We start from the raw sequence: 18617 nt of genomic DNA on the forward strand, positions 1-18617 counted from the left end.
CTCACTGGGTGGTCTGAAGGAATTCCATATGGAATTCCCAACTGCACTCATTATGTGGAAAAACATCCTGTTGTACAGAAGGTAAAATTGTTATCACCTCTTTTGTAGGAATGAAGAAACACTAGTATTATATCTCATTTATTGTCAAATCTGTGCGTTCTGTCTCAAAAAGGCATGTGTCAACCACGGAAGATGGGAACTGTTGGTGCTGAACCTTTCTCTGCCAAATTGCGCTACACTGGAGCAGACGACCCGAAGCACCCCAACCTCATCAAAGTGACTGTCACTATGCCTCACATCGATGGTAGGTTGGAGATGGAGGTAGGCCTCATTTCACACATGAGGGAAAATTTGATTTAGTGTGCCTAATATTCCCGTCTCACATCCTCAGGAGGCTGGAAGTCAGAATGAATCAAACCCTGCCTCAGAAAATCCAAAGCACAGACCCTTTTAACATTCTCGTCTTGTTGTTTCTTCTAAGTTTTGTTTAACTTTTAATGAATTTTTGCCCACTTCTTTCTGTTTTTATATGGCTGGGTTTTTTCCCTGAATCTTCTTGTCTCTATGTGTTAAAATCGTTGCCCGTGCGGTCTCTCTGCCTCGCAGGTATGCTTCCTGTAATCTCCACTCGGCCTCTGGTGAATTTTGACCTGACTCTCAGTCCTGATGGAACCCGCGTTGGAAACCACCGCTGCTCCAACTTGCTTGATTTCAGCGAGGTCACCACAGGTCACGGCTTCATCACTGCTTCAACTCGCAACCCTGAGAGCATGGGAGATTCGGCGCCCTATCAGTTCAGCAGTGCTCTGAGGGGCAACAGCACTCTGCGTTTTTACAGGAACCTCAACCTGGAAGCCTGTCTGTGGGAGTTTTCCAGCTACTTCCACATGTCTGAGCTGCTCACTGACTGTGGCGGGACCATCGGGACAGATGGACAGGTGTGTGTGAATCTTTAGAATTCCACTCAGACTGTTTGACTTTGTCAAAACAGAGCTGTGTTTGCCAGAGTGTACTATTGTGTGTTTGTTTACAGCTATTTCAGGGAGTTCACACAGACAGAGCGGCACCATCCCTGTTTTATGTCCCATTCACTCTCTGTTTGTCCACTATTAGCTTGGGATGGACAGCATTTAGCGTGTAGTTTATGCTTAACACACACACGGATGTTAAGTATTTCCAGTCAGACTGGCTGTATTTCTACCCTCAACTAGTCAGCATAAAAGCTGGGATTTACTTGAAAGCCATGAAATGCAGTGAAAGGAAAGTCACTTTAAATGGAGTCTTAGATGCCCACACCAATACCATTTTAAATATTTCTGCAACTGCAGGAGTCATATAGTCCCTGGAAACTGAAGCATTATGACCAACTATGACTAAGATCCTCACAAACTGCTATTCTTCTTCTGCTGTTGCATTATTGCAGCTGATGCTGCAAGTGTCTTGCATTGGGAATTTGAACCACATTACTTTCTTTCTTTTCCTGCTGCTTTTTTTTCATTCCTCCATCTCTTAATATATTGGCTTATTTTTGCTGAAAAATGCACAAAAAGAAAATCATTGGTAGATAAACAAAAAAAAACAAAAAAGAAATACTTGCACACATTGCAGTCATTATCTGCTGCCTTGCATTTCTACCACGGTCCATGATGTTACAAACTCTGACTAATTATGTTGCTATGATTTTTTTTTTTACCTTGTAAAAAAAAAACCAAAGACTTCTCTGCTTTTGGCTTATTTAGGCTTTTCTACATTAATATTATTGTTAACTTAATGCTTGACATTTGTTTAGACTTTTTTTGTCACCTTACACCTTATGTATAAAAAAATAAAATATTAAATATTATTATTACAATAGAAATATTAGGGTAAGAAGAGAAACTGAAAAATTCTTGTCAGATGGAGGTTAATTGAATCTAAAATTGTTTATTACTGCATCATTTTACCATTTTTTTCATTTCCTTTGACCCCTCATTTAATTTTTAAAAAGCTATGTAAAGTGTAATAGATCTAATTTGAAAACTCGATTGACAAATTTAATAAATTGTATCTAGATAGATTATAATTTACATTGGTCTCACAAAGGTATCTAAAAACATGTTGGTGAACAGCTCCACCTAGCTGTTGCCTAGTAGAACTATTTGGAACTCGGTGCAAATAAAGAAAACGGAAAAAAATGTAAAAAACTTTACAATGTTGTCATCATATTATTTTATTCAACAGTTAGACTTTTTTTTTTACTTTTTATTTAAATGAATAATGCTTGATGAAAACATTAAGTCTACTAAACTTATAGAAACCCATACTTTTCTGTTAACTTTTACAAGATTTTCAGGGTTTTGGCCCAACTGAGTGGGAGTAGAGTTCACTCATCCTGTGGGGGAGAACACTGAGTTCATCTTCTCCACTGTTAGCTACAGCTTTTTAAGATGCCATCACTCTTTCTAACAATGAAAAAAAAATGTTACAGATTTTTCCATACATAGGATCTTTTTCAAGTTTTACATTCTGTAAATAATATCTGAACACAACATTAGCCTAACCAAATACGTGAGCCAGGACATCTGCGTGTAACTTCTTGCATTTTTTTGCATTTCTTCATGTCTTCACTCCTTGCAGGTTCTGAACCTGGTTCAGTCGTACGTGACCCTGCGTGTGCCCCTTTATGTGTCATACGTGTTCCACTCACCAGTGGGTACCGGCGGATGGCAGCACTTTGATCTGCAATCTGAGCTGCGTCTCACCTTTGTTTATGATACTGCCATTCTCTGGAAAGACGGTATTGGCAGTCCCCCACAAGCAGAACTACAGGGTAATGTGTCACTTCAGAAAGATTACTGTGATTCATGTAGCAAAAAAAGAAAAAAGACAATGGCAGGTGTCCTTCTTTTAGGTTCTTTGTTTCCCACAAGCATGCGCATCAACAAGCAGGGACGTTTGGTGGTAAACTTCCGCACCAAGGCTCATTTTAGGGGTCTGTTTGTTCAGTCTCACTCCCCAGGTCGAATCAAAAGATCTGGTAAGGGAGACAGATGTCTTATTTTGTTTTGTTCAATCCCGAAAGAATTTAATAAAAAAAACATCTTTTATTTCAATTTTAACATTACTTCCTAACTTTTAGTGTCCTCGCTGTCCATGGTGATGAGTGTGGACAACCCTGGCTTAACCATTAACCTCACATTGGTCAGGAGTGAGCCGACCTACAACCAACCTGTGCAGCAATGGATCTTCATCTCTGACTTTGCTGTGAGAATACAAGAAGATTTTCTTGGATACAAAACCCATCGTTACAGACGCTAATTTAATTTACGCTTTTGTTTTGTGTTCCACACAGGTGAGAGACTATTCTGGGACATACACAGTAAAGCTGATCCCGTGTACTACAGCTCAGACTATAGAGTATTCTGTCCCCCCCATCTGCAGTCCCAGAGAACCCATCTCCTTTGACCTCAACATTAGGTTCCAGCAGGTGAGGCGGTAGGAGTTGCATGGATGAGGTTCTTCTTAAGGAAAAGCAAATATTGTGTCTCTTTCTTTGCCTGTATTCTTCATTAGGTGAGTGACCCAGTTGCAGTGGAATTCAGTTTGAACACTCAGATGTTCCTTTTGTCCAAGAGGAGCCTGTGGCTTTCTGATGGATCCACAAACTTTGGTCAAGAGAGTGATGTAGCCTTTTCTGAGGGTGAGATGTTGTTTTCTACAATTGTACTGTTTTTTTTCCCACTGTCAACATTTTGCTGCTTATTATTTTGCCAGTAAAATTATTATATAATTTTGCAAATCTTTTTTTGTTTTTGTCTTACTGCTTCCTACTTATTTTATAATGTTGTCCAGTAAATAAATAAATAAGAAAATGTAAAGCTAGAGAATCAAATTAAAATATTTTATTGAGTTGCTCTATGTCTAGATTTCGAAAATATTATACAAAACTATTGCGCTGACCTTCTGACCTTTCACTACATAACTAATATAACATGAATATAAACTAACCAGCTGTAAGGCAATTTCTTCCATCTCCAGGGATTATATTAGTGTTTTCTTTACTAGCCAACCTATATGGCAGTTGTTGCACCGCTAATGTTAGGTTGGGGTCAATGAATTAAATCGCCAGAGGAGACATCACGTGATTCCTCATGGGAGGAGAGCACCGCCATCTTGGTGAGGTCAAGTCACTGCTGCAGTGTATGCATGTGAACACATTTTTTGCAAAATGCCAGTTCATTGTGCGGGTATCTATATAAATTATGTATATAATATATTATATATATATATATATATATATATATATTATAAAAGCTACTTAGATGCCACTAAAGGCAATAGAAAGCATTGTCATTTGGGTGGCGACGACCTCACCAAGATTGCGTCGCGCTCCGCCACCGGAGGCCACGCTTCTCAAGCGGGCATGTCTCCTCTAGTGATATAACTCATTGGTTGGGGTTGTGAGGGGCTGTAAGCTAGTGGGAGAAAGTGTAATCAGATGTATGAAGCGAAGTAGAGGTGGGCTTACTCAGCGCCAACGGTCTCACCCACAACTCAGAGGTGAATTTCTAATGAAATACTCCCACTCTGCTGAAACTATTCTAGAAAATGACACAATTTTTTGTAAATTTTGTCTAAAAATTGCATAGTAATAATTAAAAGACCACTGGGAACACTTTCTAAAATTGATCAAAAGATTTAAATTTTGGCATGATTTGGCAACATGACCTACATAAGATAAAAATACTGTATAAACATGCAGCATTTTAAAAATACAAATGGGTTATTAGGTTATGGTTGAAGTCTCTTTTATGGTCTCTGATAACCTCAGCCTGTCTGTGATGACCCACCAGGATGTCAAGGGAGAACTTAGCCATACACCATGAACAGATGAACAGGAGATTTATTAAAAATGCATGGGCGAATGGAAGTGTTAATGCCTTTTTCACCTTTTCAGGCGATACGATATATGGTCGTGTCATGGTGGATCCTGTGCAGAATCTGGGAGATTCATTCTTCTGCAGCATAGAAAAGGTGTTCCTGTGCACCGGTGCTGATGGATATGTGCCCAAGTATAACCCAACCAATTTTGAATTTGGATGCCTGGCTGACTCCCCATCACTGCTTTATAGGTTTAAGATCCTTGTGAGTATAATAAAATGCAAGCAGCCACAGGTAGTGCTCCAGCATGGGTTTGAGCCGGCAGCTTCCACACAGAACATGCACAATGCACACCACGAAAAAGGGGCACCACAGCAACCACGAACGATCCACCAGGAGGGCCTTTACATGGCTCCGGTCGCTGCTCCTCAGGTGGTGGTGGTGCTGGTGCAGGTAATGTGGATGTCCCTGTCCCTGTCACTGGTGGTGCTCTGGGAGCTTGCCTGCCGGACTCTGAACAATTAAATTCCATAAAGTGGGGAGAATGTTTTTTCACTGTCTTTCTTTTCTTCCCCTTTTTAGGATAAGGCTCAGCCAGAAACTCAGGCTCTTGTATTTGGTGAAATCGGTTTTAATGCTGTGCTGGCGGTGGACGATCCATCCGCTCTGTCTCTTGTCAGACAACCTGGTTCAGATGGCTTTAGATTAGATTCATCTGCCATGTTCCAGGTTTGTGTAGCTCACAAATTACTCACCTTTAAAGAGTACTTTTACCCTGTTTAAGGTATAATGCATGATTAGTTACATTTCAGTGCAAATTACGTTTCAATTTCACTGTAAAGTTATAAAAAATGCTTTATATTTCCAATTAGTCTTTGTTTTCTCTTCAGGTTGCTGCAGGTCGTGAATGGTACATACATACCATTTATACAGTTCGCTCAAAAGATGCTGTCAGCAGGGGCATCGGGAAGCGGAGCCTGGAGTACCACTCCTTCGTTTCCACAACCGACAGCCGAGCTTTGTCAGCCAGGCCAGAAGCTCCTCGCAAAAGAAGGTCAGCTGGAGATGCAATCCCTGCAGTCGCTGAAGATATTGGCATAGACAATAGCCGGGGCACCAACATCATGCACATCTTTTTGGACCGCACCAAGAGGAAATCCAGGGTGTCAGACGAACTCTTTGCTGGTGGGTTAGAACCTGACGAGCTGAATGCGGATGACACAGAGGAGGGTCTGCTGACTGTGGTGGGGGGTCTGGTCGGGGTGCTGCTAACTGTCCTCATCATTGTCATCATCACACTCATACTGAGATCCAAACAGAAAGATTGGAAGGAAGGGGGAAGGGGAGGGGTGCAAAAGGTGGTAAAGGGATCTGTCAGCACGGAGCCTATGCTTGTGGTGAGGATGCAGGACTGTCACAACAGCTCAGAGGTCTGAGCTGTGAACGCATAGATGGACAGATGAACACACGGGACAGCCTTTTTTGGCAAAACGGGGGTCTTTTTACCTGCATTGAATAAATCAATACTTAAAAATATGTTGATTAATGTCCCATTTCAATGGGATTGTTGTAACATGACATATTTTAAGTGCAACACTTTTAACTACCCTTTAGTTTATTTTAATTTTTTATTTTTTTTTAATTAGCCATGATGCCATTAGCAGTACATTCCTTTTGTTTCCTACTTACTTTAGGGAGTGAAAGTGCCTGAAGAAACCATTTTATTTCAGGCTACTATATTTGCCAAAAGAAGCTAGAGAAAGTTCATGCTTAAACTTAAAGGGACACTTCACCTCAATAAGAACACTTTTACCTTTCTTATTAGTAGTAGTTTGAAAAACAGTGTGTCCAGCCACAACAGATTGTTCTTGCTGTCTGCAATGTATTTCTAGAACTGCTTTAGACAATATCTTTGCTACCTTTAGAAACATGCCCGGCCTAACAGAGCTTAATGTAATTTTCTACTCTCATTCTTTGATTAATAAAAAAAAAAATTTCATATTTTTTCCCCCCTAAGTTTTCCCCCTTTTTTTTTTTGCTAAATATTATTTTGTTGTTCATTCTGGGGTGAAGTGTGCCTTAAAGTAATTAAATTTGGGTAAAAAAGCCTATTTCGATTTTCAGAAACTTGAAATAGTAAAAAACAAAGTAAAATAAATAATAATAATAATAATTGTAATATAATAATAAAGAATATAGCACAAATACCCTTCGCAAAAAGTAGCCTATTTAGGTGTACTGCTAGTACACTCACTGAAAATGTGGCAGTATACCTGAAGTTTACTTTTTACACACTATCTATAGTTAAACTGTTCAAATTTAGTCTGTAGAAGTATTCAGTTGGTACACTCCCTACACTACACATACATGGTCTATGGTATTCTTGCTAAACTTATACTAAAGTAAATAAACTTCAAATGTACTACTTTTTGCGAAGAATATTTTCTCATCTGTGAAGTCAAGTGCATCTATCAGCACATCAAAACAAATGGCCAGTTCTTTCTTTCACCAGCTAAGCAGTTCACCGTTAAGCTTTATTTTTCATTTTTGGTTCCCATGTCGACCACACTCTGTTTAAATGTTTTGCTTCTCAGTCATAATGATTATTTATAGCATACACTGATTTTTTTCCCTCCCATAGCTCTTTAGTTTTCATTGTTTTACTTTGTTTTAAGTGTTACTGGACTTTCTGTAATATTCATTCTCAATATCGTTGATCCACAGATGTTTCTGGTATTTCTTAGAACTAGACAGGCATTAATGTTACTTGATGAAGAAAAACACTGTTTGAGATATTGTTGCAACCCTTCTCGAAGGTTATTATAACATTGAAAGAAAGGTGAGTGTATTGTAACACAATCTTATTGTTGACTATGTGGGGGGAAAATGTCCTTCATAATCACCTTTTTTGTTGAATACGTCTTTCTTCACATCCAGCAGGTTTTCTCAAATTGTGTTCTTTTAGGCTTTTCCAGTCACTAGTGTTGTGCACCACTTCAGTGACTTATGTGTTTAGATGAACAATAGGGATACAAGATCTGTTTACCAATCACCTGTGAAGAAAATCAAATTTGATCCACTTGATATAATGTTATCTTGTGAGTGATAGAATATAATTTTCCTTTAAATGGGTATGTTTTACTCTTCTGACACTGTTTCAATCAGTATTTCTAAATGCTTCTTTTACCATTGTGCTGTTAGTTTTGATCATAACTATTTTCATATATTTATTAAGTTAAACCGATGATGAGTTGAAACCACTTGAGGGATCGGTCACGTTTTGATTGTATAAATGTCAGCGGAACTGAAACGAAGCCATCTTTTGGTTTTGTAGCACCGATGAATTTTGTCATTTTTGCGTCTCACATCACATGCCACTACAAGCTATGCAATGTAATGTATACTTCATAGCCAGTTATCCCCATTTATATAAAATTTTCAGCACAATAAAACTTTATATACACACTGTGTGCATTTTATATTGTAGTTTTTATTAATATGTTTTGAAATAAATAATGTTTTCTTGTCATTTGCTGTTAATTTATATATATATTTAGGAAAATATTTACTTTGCATGAACAGAGAACTTTTAATCTAATTTTAATTTGTTTGTTTTTACTTCCCATTTGTAAAAAACAAAAAATTGGGTCTAACTTTCAAAAATCGACATTTGGGATTAAAAATGGAGCAAAAATAACTAAGTTGTTGAACAAAAACTGAATTTTCTTTTCTTTGTCAATACAATCATATTTACGGAAGAGGATTAGGGCCATGGACCAAAAAAAAAGGGCATAGAAAATTATGACTTTAACCTCAGACTTATGCGCTACAGGCGCATGATGCGATATTGAATATTAGAGGATGTAAATAATGGAACTGTATTTTTTGTTGACAGCCATCTATACAAGTCTTCCCATTTTTTTTTATTTTTTTTTTACAAAATTGCAATCATAAAACAGATGCTTTTACGTTTCACTGTCATTTCTACATATTTGCCATACATTATCTTGAATGTTGAACCTTAAATGCAGAAATTCTTTACATGGATAAATTTTTTATTGTTTTGAAATGGATCCTTCTTTCATTTTTGGCAGAAGGGGAAATGAAAAAAAAAAGATCTAATATTACAAGTATAAAAAAAATTGGGGACAGAGCTTTTCTTCTAATAGGTAGAGACAATAGTTTAGATGTCAGGGATGCTCTAAGAAAATATTACTGCACATCAACCCTTGTGCTGTCTTAGATGACCCCACCCTTACATTGATGTGTTCTCCCCACCATGACAAAGGTGGATAAAGGTGGAAAGATTTCATGTAATCCATGGACACCAGTGAAGATCACAAATCATTAAAGAAAAAAGGTTCAGAGCACTGTCTAGTGGGTCTAGATGACCCAACTCCCAATGGTAAAGTGCCTAGGATAGCACAAGGGTTACAGCTTAGAAACAGACATCATAGTACTGTAGTAAGTTTATGGGCTATCATCTGGACTTAATGTTAGGACACAGTTTTTAGAGTCTTCATAGAAACAGACATTATCAACAAACAAGGATGTGAGTTGATGTCAAATCAAGAAATGTATATGCTTTAATCAATTGGGTTAAATTTGGAGAAATTGCCTCAATAACTAGAATATTCATGTAAACTCCAAATGATACTAAGTTTTAAATTTTGTGTGATTAAGAAATGTTCCACCACTTTCATCAGTTTAACAATGACCCATACTCCAAATTTTATTAAATATAACATCAGTTTGCTTGCTTCCTCTTTGGTATGATGTCGTGAAATTTTACTTTGGTTTTGTTTGTTTTATTTAAAAATAACAGCATGGCATAGGCTTTTAGAAAGAACTGTTTTATATTTTTACAAATGTTACGTTATTACCTGTCAAGCGTTTGATGGCATTTATTTTTAGGACAGCAAATACAACACTTGAGCTGAGGGGGGCAAAAATCACCAATAGGAAATTACCCATATCAAATGTTTTATATAAAAAGTTATGGTATCACATCTTAAAAGTGTGGCCAAGTCAAGCTGTCCTTTGCTTGAATCCCGCAAATTTACGTTTTTACATGGTTCAAATAATATGTTAATTAACATGTTAATGTTTGTCATTGCTTTAGGACTAACAGGTAACAGTTCAACAGCTAATTCTCATTGGTCAAAAATGGAAATGACGTAAGAGGTACGTCATCACGTTCCTCAGCCCTCTTCCTTCACTTCGCCCAGCGGTAGCAGTGTTGACATACCGCTGCATTTCGTTTGTAAACATGGCGACCGCTGCAGCCGCTGGAGAGGATTTGAAAAAAGAGCTCACTTGTCCCATTTGTCTGGAAGTCTTTAAGGATCCTGTGATATTGAAATGCGGACATAATTTCTGCAGATTTTGCATCTGTTTGCATTGGGACGAAAATGGCGGAGATTACGGGTATCAGTGTCCTCAATGCCGGACGGTAAGTTCGATAGAAGGGATGCGCATTTTGGAGTCTTTTTCCGCAAAAGTTGCGTGATCCTACTATTCTAGTAGCATGATAATAAATCCGTGTGGTCGAGCCTGACATCTCCGTCGCCGGTTAGTGAATAAAACCCCATTAAAACACAATTTACACTACACTTCTTGGTATTATTACTAGTAGCTAAAAGAAACCAGTAGGTTGGCAGCTACTTCCTAAAAACAGCCTTGTGCTCGTGTTTAGTTGCTATGATAGCTGCCTAGCTAACGGAAGCTAACTTGTCAGTAACTGTTGTTATCACGGTTCTACATAAATACGAGGACCGTTATTCATTGTCATTGTTAATACTTCCTTCCTTCAAACTCATTATTTGTTTCCGTTTTTCCATCTGTGTTCTCACACACAGGTGTTCAGCAAGAGGACTTTTACTAAAAACTACCTGGTGCAGAACCTGGTGGCTAAACTGGATGATTTGGAGTGCCTGGGGTCTAGTCCCACCCCGTCTAAGCCCGTCAAGGCTGACGGGAAGTGCGAACAGCACGGCGAGGAGCTGAAACTCTACTGCCAAACGGATAAGAGACCCATCTGTGTCGTCTGCAGGGAATCCAGAGCACACAGGTTGGTTAAAATATTATAAGTAGATGTCGAACATATAATTTGAGGAGGCAGCGTTTTAAACTTTTAAAGACCCACTCCAAAGAAAATTGTGTTTTTGACACTTTCTCAAGAAATTTTCTGACTATGGAGGACATGTAATGTAATCTTAAAATTGCATTTCCGAGTATTTCTTTATTCAAATCGGTGTGAGGCAGGGGCAGATGTTTGTAAAAACCTTGTAGGTCTGCAAGCCACAAGGTCCCCGCTCCGTTTCATTCTGATGCATCTATTTGTAGACGCATAGATCCATTTCGTCATCTTTTTTTTCTCATCCGAGCTTGCATCTGACTCAAAATTTCACAGCTGGATAGCTCCAGTATTGCTCATCATTTTTGTTGGACCCCTAATGTCAGGCTGGGGTTGTGAGCATGTGAACGGAGGGATGATGGGAAGTGGGGGGTGCTTACTCCACGCAAACATTCTAGCCCACAACTTGGAGGCGAATTTCTAATGAACTACTGCTGCCTTTCAGAAACTATGTCTTAGAAAACTATACCGTTTTTTTGATTTTGCCTTAAAACCCCATATTAATGATTAAAAGAGCTCTGGAAACGCTTTTACAGTAGAACAAAAGATGATCAGGCTTAAATATCACCATTAGGTCTTGCACAGTTTCATTTACTTTCAGCGTGTATATATATCTGAAGACACTGCTTTATTTGTTCTTTGTTTCTTTTTTTTGGTACGTTATGCTGTTTTGCATGATCTAATCTTTTTTCTAGCTTTGTCAGTGGTTCAGATCATGAGGTTTACTTTACCTTTAATGTCGCCGCTTGTGCAGATTCCCACCCATCCAGGTCACTGTTATTACAGGATTCTGTTCTGAAACTACTCAGATAAGCAGAGGAACTTCTCCTAACAAGATCAATTCATAAAGTTGAGTTGCCTCAAACAACAGAATCTTGTGATACCAGTAACGTTGAGTTCTGCCAATTTGTCCACAAATTCTTACATTTTTTGTGTTTCTGTTCCCACGGCAGAAAGCCTTTTAGTGCTGCGGTTTAAATCAGGAAAATTGTTACAAGCTCCAACAGCTTCTGACAAAATCACAACTAAAGTGTTGTAAGCTACAGTAGCAGCGATGATATGCAAATACAGATTTGAACTCATTTATTAAATCCAGAAGAAGACAGGGCACATAAACAGTGTCTAATATGGTTAATGTGAAGGTACAATTTCACTCCTTGCAGAGTTTTTTGTTGCATTCCTGTCTTATCAGCTTCCTCTTCAGTACATTTTTGGTCGCTGCATTCAAGGTTGTCTGGATTTCTAAGGGAGTAGCCTTCATAATGGGAACATTTGCCCCTGAGGTTCAACCGGTGCTGATAAACAATTGATTAAAACTACAGTTTAGTTCTTCATAAGCACAAGTTAAAGAAAATACTTGCATCTTACTGGATTTACTAATGCATACCCTATTCTTTGAAAGGTTTTTAACTTTTTTTAAGGGAATCATATTTAAAGGTATTTTTTTTGTGAGAAACAGGGGTGTTTTTGTGAGGCATCCATTGTCTATTTTCTTTTTTTCTTTTTTATGTTTTGAGGAATGTTAGTGTGACAACAATATTTTTCTTCTGGGTCTCTTAACTCATATCAGTGGTAGGTGATTTTGTAAGTATTTCTGTAATTCATTTATTTTATGGCTGTTTAAATTTGTCATTCATATATATATATATCTTTGTTTTTTAATAAAATAAATTATATTTTTGTGATTATCAAAAAAAACCTTTGCTGAATGAAAACAAATGTAAAAACTGATTTTGAAGAAAAACAATCAATGTTTTTATGTTAAAACAAACTGCTGTGTGGCACTTCTCTTCCAGGCATCATAAAGTAGCACCAGTGCCAGAGATTATGAACGACATGAAGGTAAAACAAGGACATCTTAGTGATCCTTAAGATATTTCTAAATTTAAAAAAACTCCCGCGTAGCTCAACCCATTTGCCTTGCTGACATGATACGGTGTTGACATTTCTCTGGTTACAGATGGAGTTGAAACTGAGGCTGATGGAGTTCACCTGGCAGAAGACTCAATGTATCAAAGTCAAAACCACAGATGAGCGCACCAAAAATGACGTGCGGGTATGTAAATGTCACGCACGGCTCATTCTGTGCCAGATTTTAGTTTTTTAGTTTTTATAGTGTAAAATCCAAGGACGTGTATGAAGAAAACTGTTTTAAGAGTAGCCAAAACTGTACTTTGCAAACAAGTTGGTTAGACTCTTCTTTTTAATCTATATTCCAATAATAATCCAGGGATTACAGCCTTTTCTTCTACATTTAAAGCTACAGCTACTTTTGCCCTCGTTTTGTTTGGTACATCCGGTTCTGGCAAACCTGTTAGTTTATTCATATTTGCAGATAACTAAGGCTGTTCTGTTTAGAAAAGCAGTTTTTTTTTAATTGTATATGTATTTGTAAAAGTATTAAACATTCTGAGTTTTCTGATCTGTAGATATTTAGAGTTTGAAAATGTTCTAATCCTCCACAACTTTTTGTCTGCTAGATGAAAAAACAGAGACTCAAGGAGAAGATCGAGGCGGACGTTGGTGCGTTAGTGCAGTTCTTACTGGATGAGAGAGACTCCCTGCTGGAGAGCTTGGATGCCGAGGAAGTTGCTGCTGTAGCTGTAATCGACGAGAACCTGAAATTTGCAGAGGAGGAGGCAGCCGCTGCAGACAAGGCCATAGCTGACATCCACAGACACGTTAGTGGCAACACCAGCTTTGAGGTCAGTCCAACAGGAGAAGGTGGAGCATTTAATCCACTTTATCAAGATTTAAAAGGAGGACAGTTCATGTTTTTTTTAGATTTATTAACGACTTCCTGAATTAACCAAAACTCCCTGTTACATTGTGTAACTTCTCAACTTTTTTCTCCCTTAGAGCCTGGCTGATGTATTCAATGAGTAAGTTCCTTCCATGTTTAAACTTCTCATAAAGTTTCGAGAAAGGGCCGTACTTATAAAGCTTCTTTCTGTCTGCAGATTGGTTCATTACAAGACATACATAGATCTGGAGCCAATTATGTGTCCAACTGAATTTACAGACTTCTCGGGCCCCTTCCAGCTGATCATGTGGAAGAAAATGATGCACGTGCTGCACACCAGTAAGTTTTTAGTCTGTTTTTTGGTTGTAGTGTTTGAGGCCTCGCTAAACAAAATGCAAGTGAGCTGCCTTGGATTTTTCTATAAAATCTGACTTAAACATGGATCAAACTAGCTTTGACCCATTCCAATAAAAGTGAGTTTTGGTCTTATTAACACGTTCTTGTCGTATTTTTCTGTTGATGGAGGACCCGCATCAAGAAAATTAAGCTTAAAACTGTATTCCTGAATATTTCTCTGTTCAAATTATATTGAATCAGGTGCAGAGGGAAAAAGATGCAGTTTGAAAAATATACCATATTTGTTCTGTAGAAAATACGCTGGGTGGGCCTCAAGCTCCCTGCTCTGCTCCATTCTGATGCATCCAGTCGCAGACGAATAGGGGAGGGGGGGCGCTCAGTCGTCGTTCCGGAGTTGTAGTCATGTTGTTCTGTTTTTTAAAAATGTTCTTGTGTTGACCCGTTTCAACTGAAGCTTTTTCATGAATCTTCAAAGTAGCCAGATTTGTTTCTCATTGTGTTTCAATAATGGATTTATTAGTTACATTTTTTCATTTTAGTTTTTTTAATGAGGTGATCTTATAATAGTAAAATAAACTTGTTTTTAACCTCTCCTGGCATGACACTAAATTAAGACATATTATGTGTTTTATCAATCCTCCAAAATGTACACATGTCGGATGATAATTCAATCTATTGTCAGAACTGTTTATTATTAGATTAAGTTTATGTTCTTACCTTCTGCTGCACAGCAGTATCTATGGTTTCTTTTCAGAAGCAAAGTTCTTAAATGACAGAATTGCATAATAAAAAGTGCAAGTACATTCACTGCTCTAGGAGGATCTTTTTGGACACATTATATTTTGAAAGGAACTTTAATCTGCTACTGTTAAATTAAAATACATAAAAAATGTTTTTATAACCTATTGAAAAAAACACTTTTATGTTTTAAATATTGATAAAAATGTAAAGGTACATTTTCTAAATATATGTCCTAATGGCTGCCAAAAGTGTATTTTTATAAAAAGGGAGGTGAGATTTTGCGGCTCTCACTCGGTTTTGTCAGTAAGAAACTGGACCAAATGGTTCTTTTAGAGGTTACAGACCCCTGATTTATCCGTTGCATTAATAACATAATTCAAAGTACACAAACACACTCCTCATACATACACACTGTATATGCTGAATGAATCCATATCAGACTTTAACATCTTGTCCTCACATGTCAAATGAAGCTATAATTGATATTTCAAAAATAATTCAAAGTCAATTATTGATTATATCCAGATCTCATCCCATCAGTCCTTCCCTGTGATTACTTCCAGAATTAAATGAATAAACTCCCAGCTGTTCAAAAGAGCCAGTCTTTCCCATCACTACTAGCAGGAGAGTGTGTAAACAGAGAGCTCTCAGGAACAAATAAGGCAAGGGGGGCAGGGCGCTCTGTGCTAACGGTCCTGCCCACAACTCAGGTGAATTTGCAATGAACTACTGCTGCTCTGCAGAAACTATGTCCTAGAAAATGACTCAGGTTATTTGATTTTGGCTAAAAACATCTTATTCATAACTAAAAGACCACTGGGAGCACTTTGAAAATAGATCAAAAGATGATCTAAGTGGGTCTTGAAAGCTTTAGATCTAATTTGTTTATGCTGGGTTTTTTTTTTAAACAGCACCACATTTTAAATATTCAGCATTATAACTTAAAGCACATTTGGTTTGTTTGCTTTATGACTGATCTTTTTTTTGTCTTTGGGAATCAGAATTGTTGGATGTATATACTTTATTTTCTGTATTATCATCCTAACTGCTTTTTTAGGAGTGCCGTTTGAACTGTGTTGACCTACACATTGAAGGTTGCCGTGTTGGGATTTTTCTTTCTTCTCCACATACTTTCTGGAGGAAGGAGAGGGAGTTTGGGAGACAAACTTATGAGCAGGAACAGTGAACCAACACTCCCATGTCTGCAGCAAGACGTTTTAAATGAGTGCATTGTTTACTACTGACCTTGGTTCGCTTAGATTCATTATTCTTGTCTGTAACCAAGGCAACAGGCATCCGCAAAACTGTTGGTTCTCTGTTTCAGTGCTCTTTGCAAGAGATCGTACGAGGCTGTCTTGTGTTTTCAGAGAAAACCTTGACAAGAACTAATCCATCCCTTTGTGCTCCCTGTAGTGCCTCAGAACCTCACTTTGGACCCAGACACCGCTCACCCTAACCTGCTCATCTCAGACTTTGACACCAAAGTGGAGGAGGACCGCATTCGAAGCCAAGAACCGGACCTGCCTGGCCGCTTCACTCGCTTCTGCGGGGTCCTCGCCACAGCCCAGTATGCCAGTGGCCAGCACTACTGGGAGGTGGATGTGAAGGACAAAGGCGTGTGGTACCTGGGGGTCACCACTGAGTGCAGCAACAGAAAAGGCTTTGTCTGCCTCACTCCTTCTGCGGGGTATTGGAGCCTCTGTTTGCAGGATCGGCTGTACGCCAATGGCGAGGACGGGCGCATTCCTGTTGCCGACTACTGGAACTCCCCTCGCGTTGGCGTGTACCTGGATTACGACAACGGTCGTCTCAGTTTCTATGACGCTGTGACTATGAAGAGACTATACATGTTTGACACCTGCTTTGATGAGCCCGTCTATCCTTTCTTCAGCCCAGGGAAGAACGATCCAGGGAGCAGACTCCAGATTTGCCACTATTATTGAGCGGAGTCGCCATGTGTGGCTTTTAAAGCTGCAAAAGAATCTGCCCATTGGCCTTTAGTACTGGTCAGTCTCCTCAACGGGATGGGGATCTTTCACTCACGCATGTTGCACTGTTTTTTGCGGGTCCTGTGTTTAGAAGAATGTGGTGCGCAGAGAATCATTCACCACATGGGATGGCTCTTCGCCCTGCAGGAAGCTCTGCTTTATTTGAACTGCGACACACACTGTAGGTTTCTAACCCGAATTACTGTGGCAGAGGGGGTTTGAGAGGGGCTCTGCTGACTAGATTATTTTCAACAGGGTTGCAAATGCCTCAGAGACTCTTGTCATCATATATTTATTTATTAGGCGACATTCTACAGGATTAGAGGATTACCTACTGTTTTTGGTTTTTGTGTGTGTCAGCTTTGGATTTTTATCAAGTTGTTTTACCGGACACTGATCAAACTTTACGGAAAAATAGTCAGACTTTTATTACAAATGACAAAAAAAATTCAGTTTTTCAAGAAGTAAATACTTCAGTTGAAAATGCTGCTGTCCTAAAGTGTTCCGATTTTTGGAGGTTAGTCACGTTTTGCCTATTTTTGTGACACAGAAAACCTGTGTCCATGTTTATTGTGAATTTATTTTCCTTCTGGCGAGGGAATGAGGCAGAAAGGCGACTTTAAACACCTAGATCACAAATTATTTTTTATTTTATTTTTTATTTTTTTTATTTTAAAACATTCCAGTTATGTAAATATTCACTCCATTAACTTGATGATGAATACAGTTGTAAAACTGTACATTGGGTCTATTCTGCTTCTGGCTATGATTTTATTTTAATTCATTAGAATTTTTTACTTGAATTGTAGATTTATCAATTTTAGTTGAATTGTTTTTATTGATCTGTTTCTCTTCTGAGCATAAAGATGTGATCAAAGTTTGAAAATCTTATAACTGATGTTTGCTTAAAGCAGGAACTTGCCTTTGTTTAGTTTTTTTTTTTTAGTTCCGTGAAAGGCTGTTCGTTTCACAACATCTTGCTTTATCTTTTTGTTTTTTTTGCTCAGTCGTATAAATTTGCTTTCTGTAGTTTGTTCTCTTCAGGCAAATTAAAAGACAGGAAAAATATTTCCTTTTTGTGATTGTACTGTTTTTTTTCTATGTCAAAATATTCATTTGAATATATTAAATGCTATTTCACTAGCATTTGTCATCTCATTTAGATCCTGTAGCACTACAGTGAAGTGGATTTTGTCTTCAAACCAAGAACATTTAAGGATGAGGTGAGAAAACAGTTTTGCACCTCCTCCAGCTTCAACAGTGACTCAGAAAGGACTTTTTCTAGCCTCTTTCTTTAGCTCTGGCCTTAATGACTAGCTGTATAGACGGCTAACCATCTTAAAATTGCACATAACTATGATTTTCAACAAAGATGATTTGTAAAATTAAATTAGAACGTTAAATATTTAGTGATCCTCTTCTGGGAAATTGGAATGTTGCAAGTTTAAAACATTAATTTGGTAACCACGGTAACATATTAAACAACCTGATCTGAGTAGGCTTTTTACATCATTCAATTCAATTCAATTTAATTTGTATAGCCCAAAATCACAACAATAGTCGTCTCGATGGGCTTCGAAGTAAAACATGAAATAAAAGGATCACGAATACAAAGAGTTCTATAGAAAAATACTAAAATGAACTAACAAACTGACTAAACTATACTGGCATCCCTGCCCTTAGACCCCCCTTCGCGGTAAGGAAAAACTCCCAAAAAAAACGGATTCCGGAAAAAACGAAGAAACCTCAGGGGTGCCCACATGAAGGAGGGATCCTCCCCCAGGACGGACAG

At 38.1% G+C, this 18617-nt stretch overlaps 2 protein-coding genes across 2 annotated transcripts in view; both read left to right on the forward strand.

Annotated features, from left to right (window-relative positions):
- frem2 (FRAS1 related extracellular matrix protein 2) overlaps nt 1–8326 on the forward strand; it is a 66723-nt gene extending 58397 nt beyond the window's left edge. The window contains exons 15-24 of the mRNA XM_004076299.4: nt 173–304; nt 607–938; nt 2617–2809; nt 2891–3016; nt 3119–3243; nt 3332–3466; nt 3553–3679; nt 4937–5124; nt 5443–5589; nt 5751–8326. Of these exons, the coding sequence (XP_004076347.2) occupies nt 173–304; nt 607–938; nt 2617–2809; nt 2891–3016; nt 3119–3243; nt 3332–3466; nt 3553–3679; nt 4937–5124; nt 5443–5589; nt 5751–6296 (2051 nt within the window). The 3' untranslated portion in view covers nt 6297–8326. The remainder of the gene's footprint in view (nt 1–172; nt 305–606; nt 939–2616; nt 2810–2890; nt 3017–3118; nt 3244–3331; nt 3467–3552; nt 3680–4936; nt 5125–5442; nt 5590–5750) is intronic.
- A 1736-nt stretch (nt 8327–10062) lies between these two features.
- Nucleotides 10063–17968, forward strand: LOC101168885 (zinc-binding protein A33). The gene is made up of 8 exons (XM_011483317.3): nt 10063–10312; nt 10719–10930; nt 12793–12838; nt 12957–13052; nt 13477–13701; nt 13856–13878; nt 13957–14078; nt 16251–17968. Exons 1-8 carry the CDS (start codon nt 10130–10132, stop codon nt 16778–16780), a joined length of 1437 nt encoding a protein of 478 aa, XP_011481619.1. The 5' UTR covers nt 10063–10129; the 3' UTR covers nt 16781–17968.
- The last annotated feature ends 649 nt before the right edge of the window (nt 17969–18617 follow it).

Source organism: Oryzias latipes, chromosome 14 (genome assembly GCF_002234675.1).
Source record: "Oryzias latipes chromosome 14, ASM223467v1".
In the NCBI taxonomy this organism is placed as follows: Eukaryota; Metazoa; Chordata; class Actinopteri; order Beloniformes; family Adrianichthyidae; genus Oryzias; species Oryzias latipes.

Coding starts and splice junctions, on each gene's coding strand:
- LOC101168885 (XM_011483317.3), top strand. CDS start 10,130: ATGGCGACCGCTGCAGCCGCTGGAGAGGATTTGAAAAAAGAGCTCACT. Junction 13,053..13,476: donor GCACCAAAAATGACGTGCGG/GTATGTAAATGT, acceptor TTTGTCTGCTAG/ATGAAAAAACAGAGACTCAA. Junction 13,702..13,855: donor GTGGCAACACCAGCTTTGAG/GTCAGTCCAACA, acceptor TTTCTCCCTTAG/AGCCTGGCTGATGTATTCAA.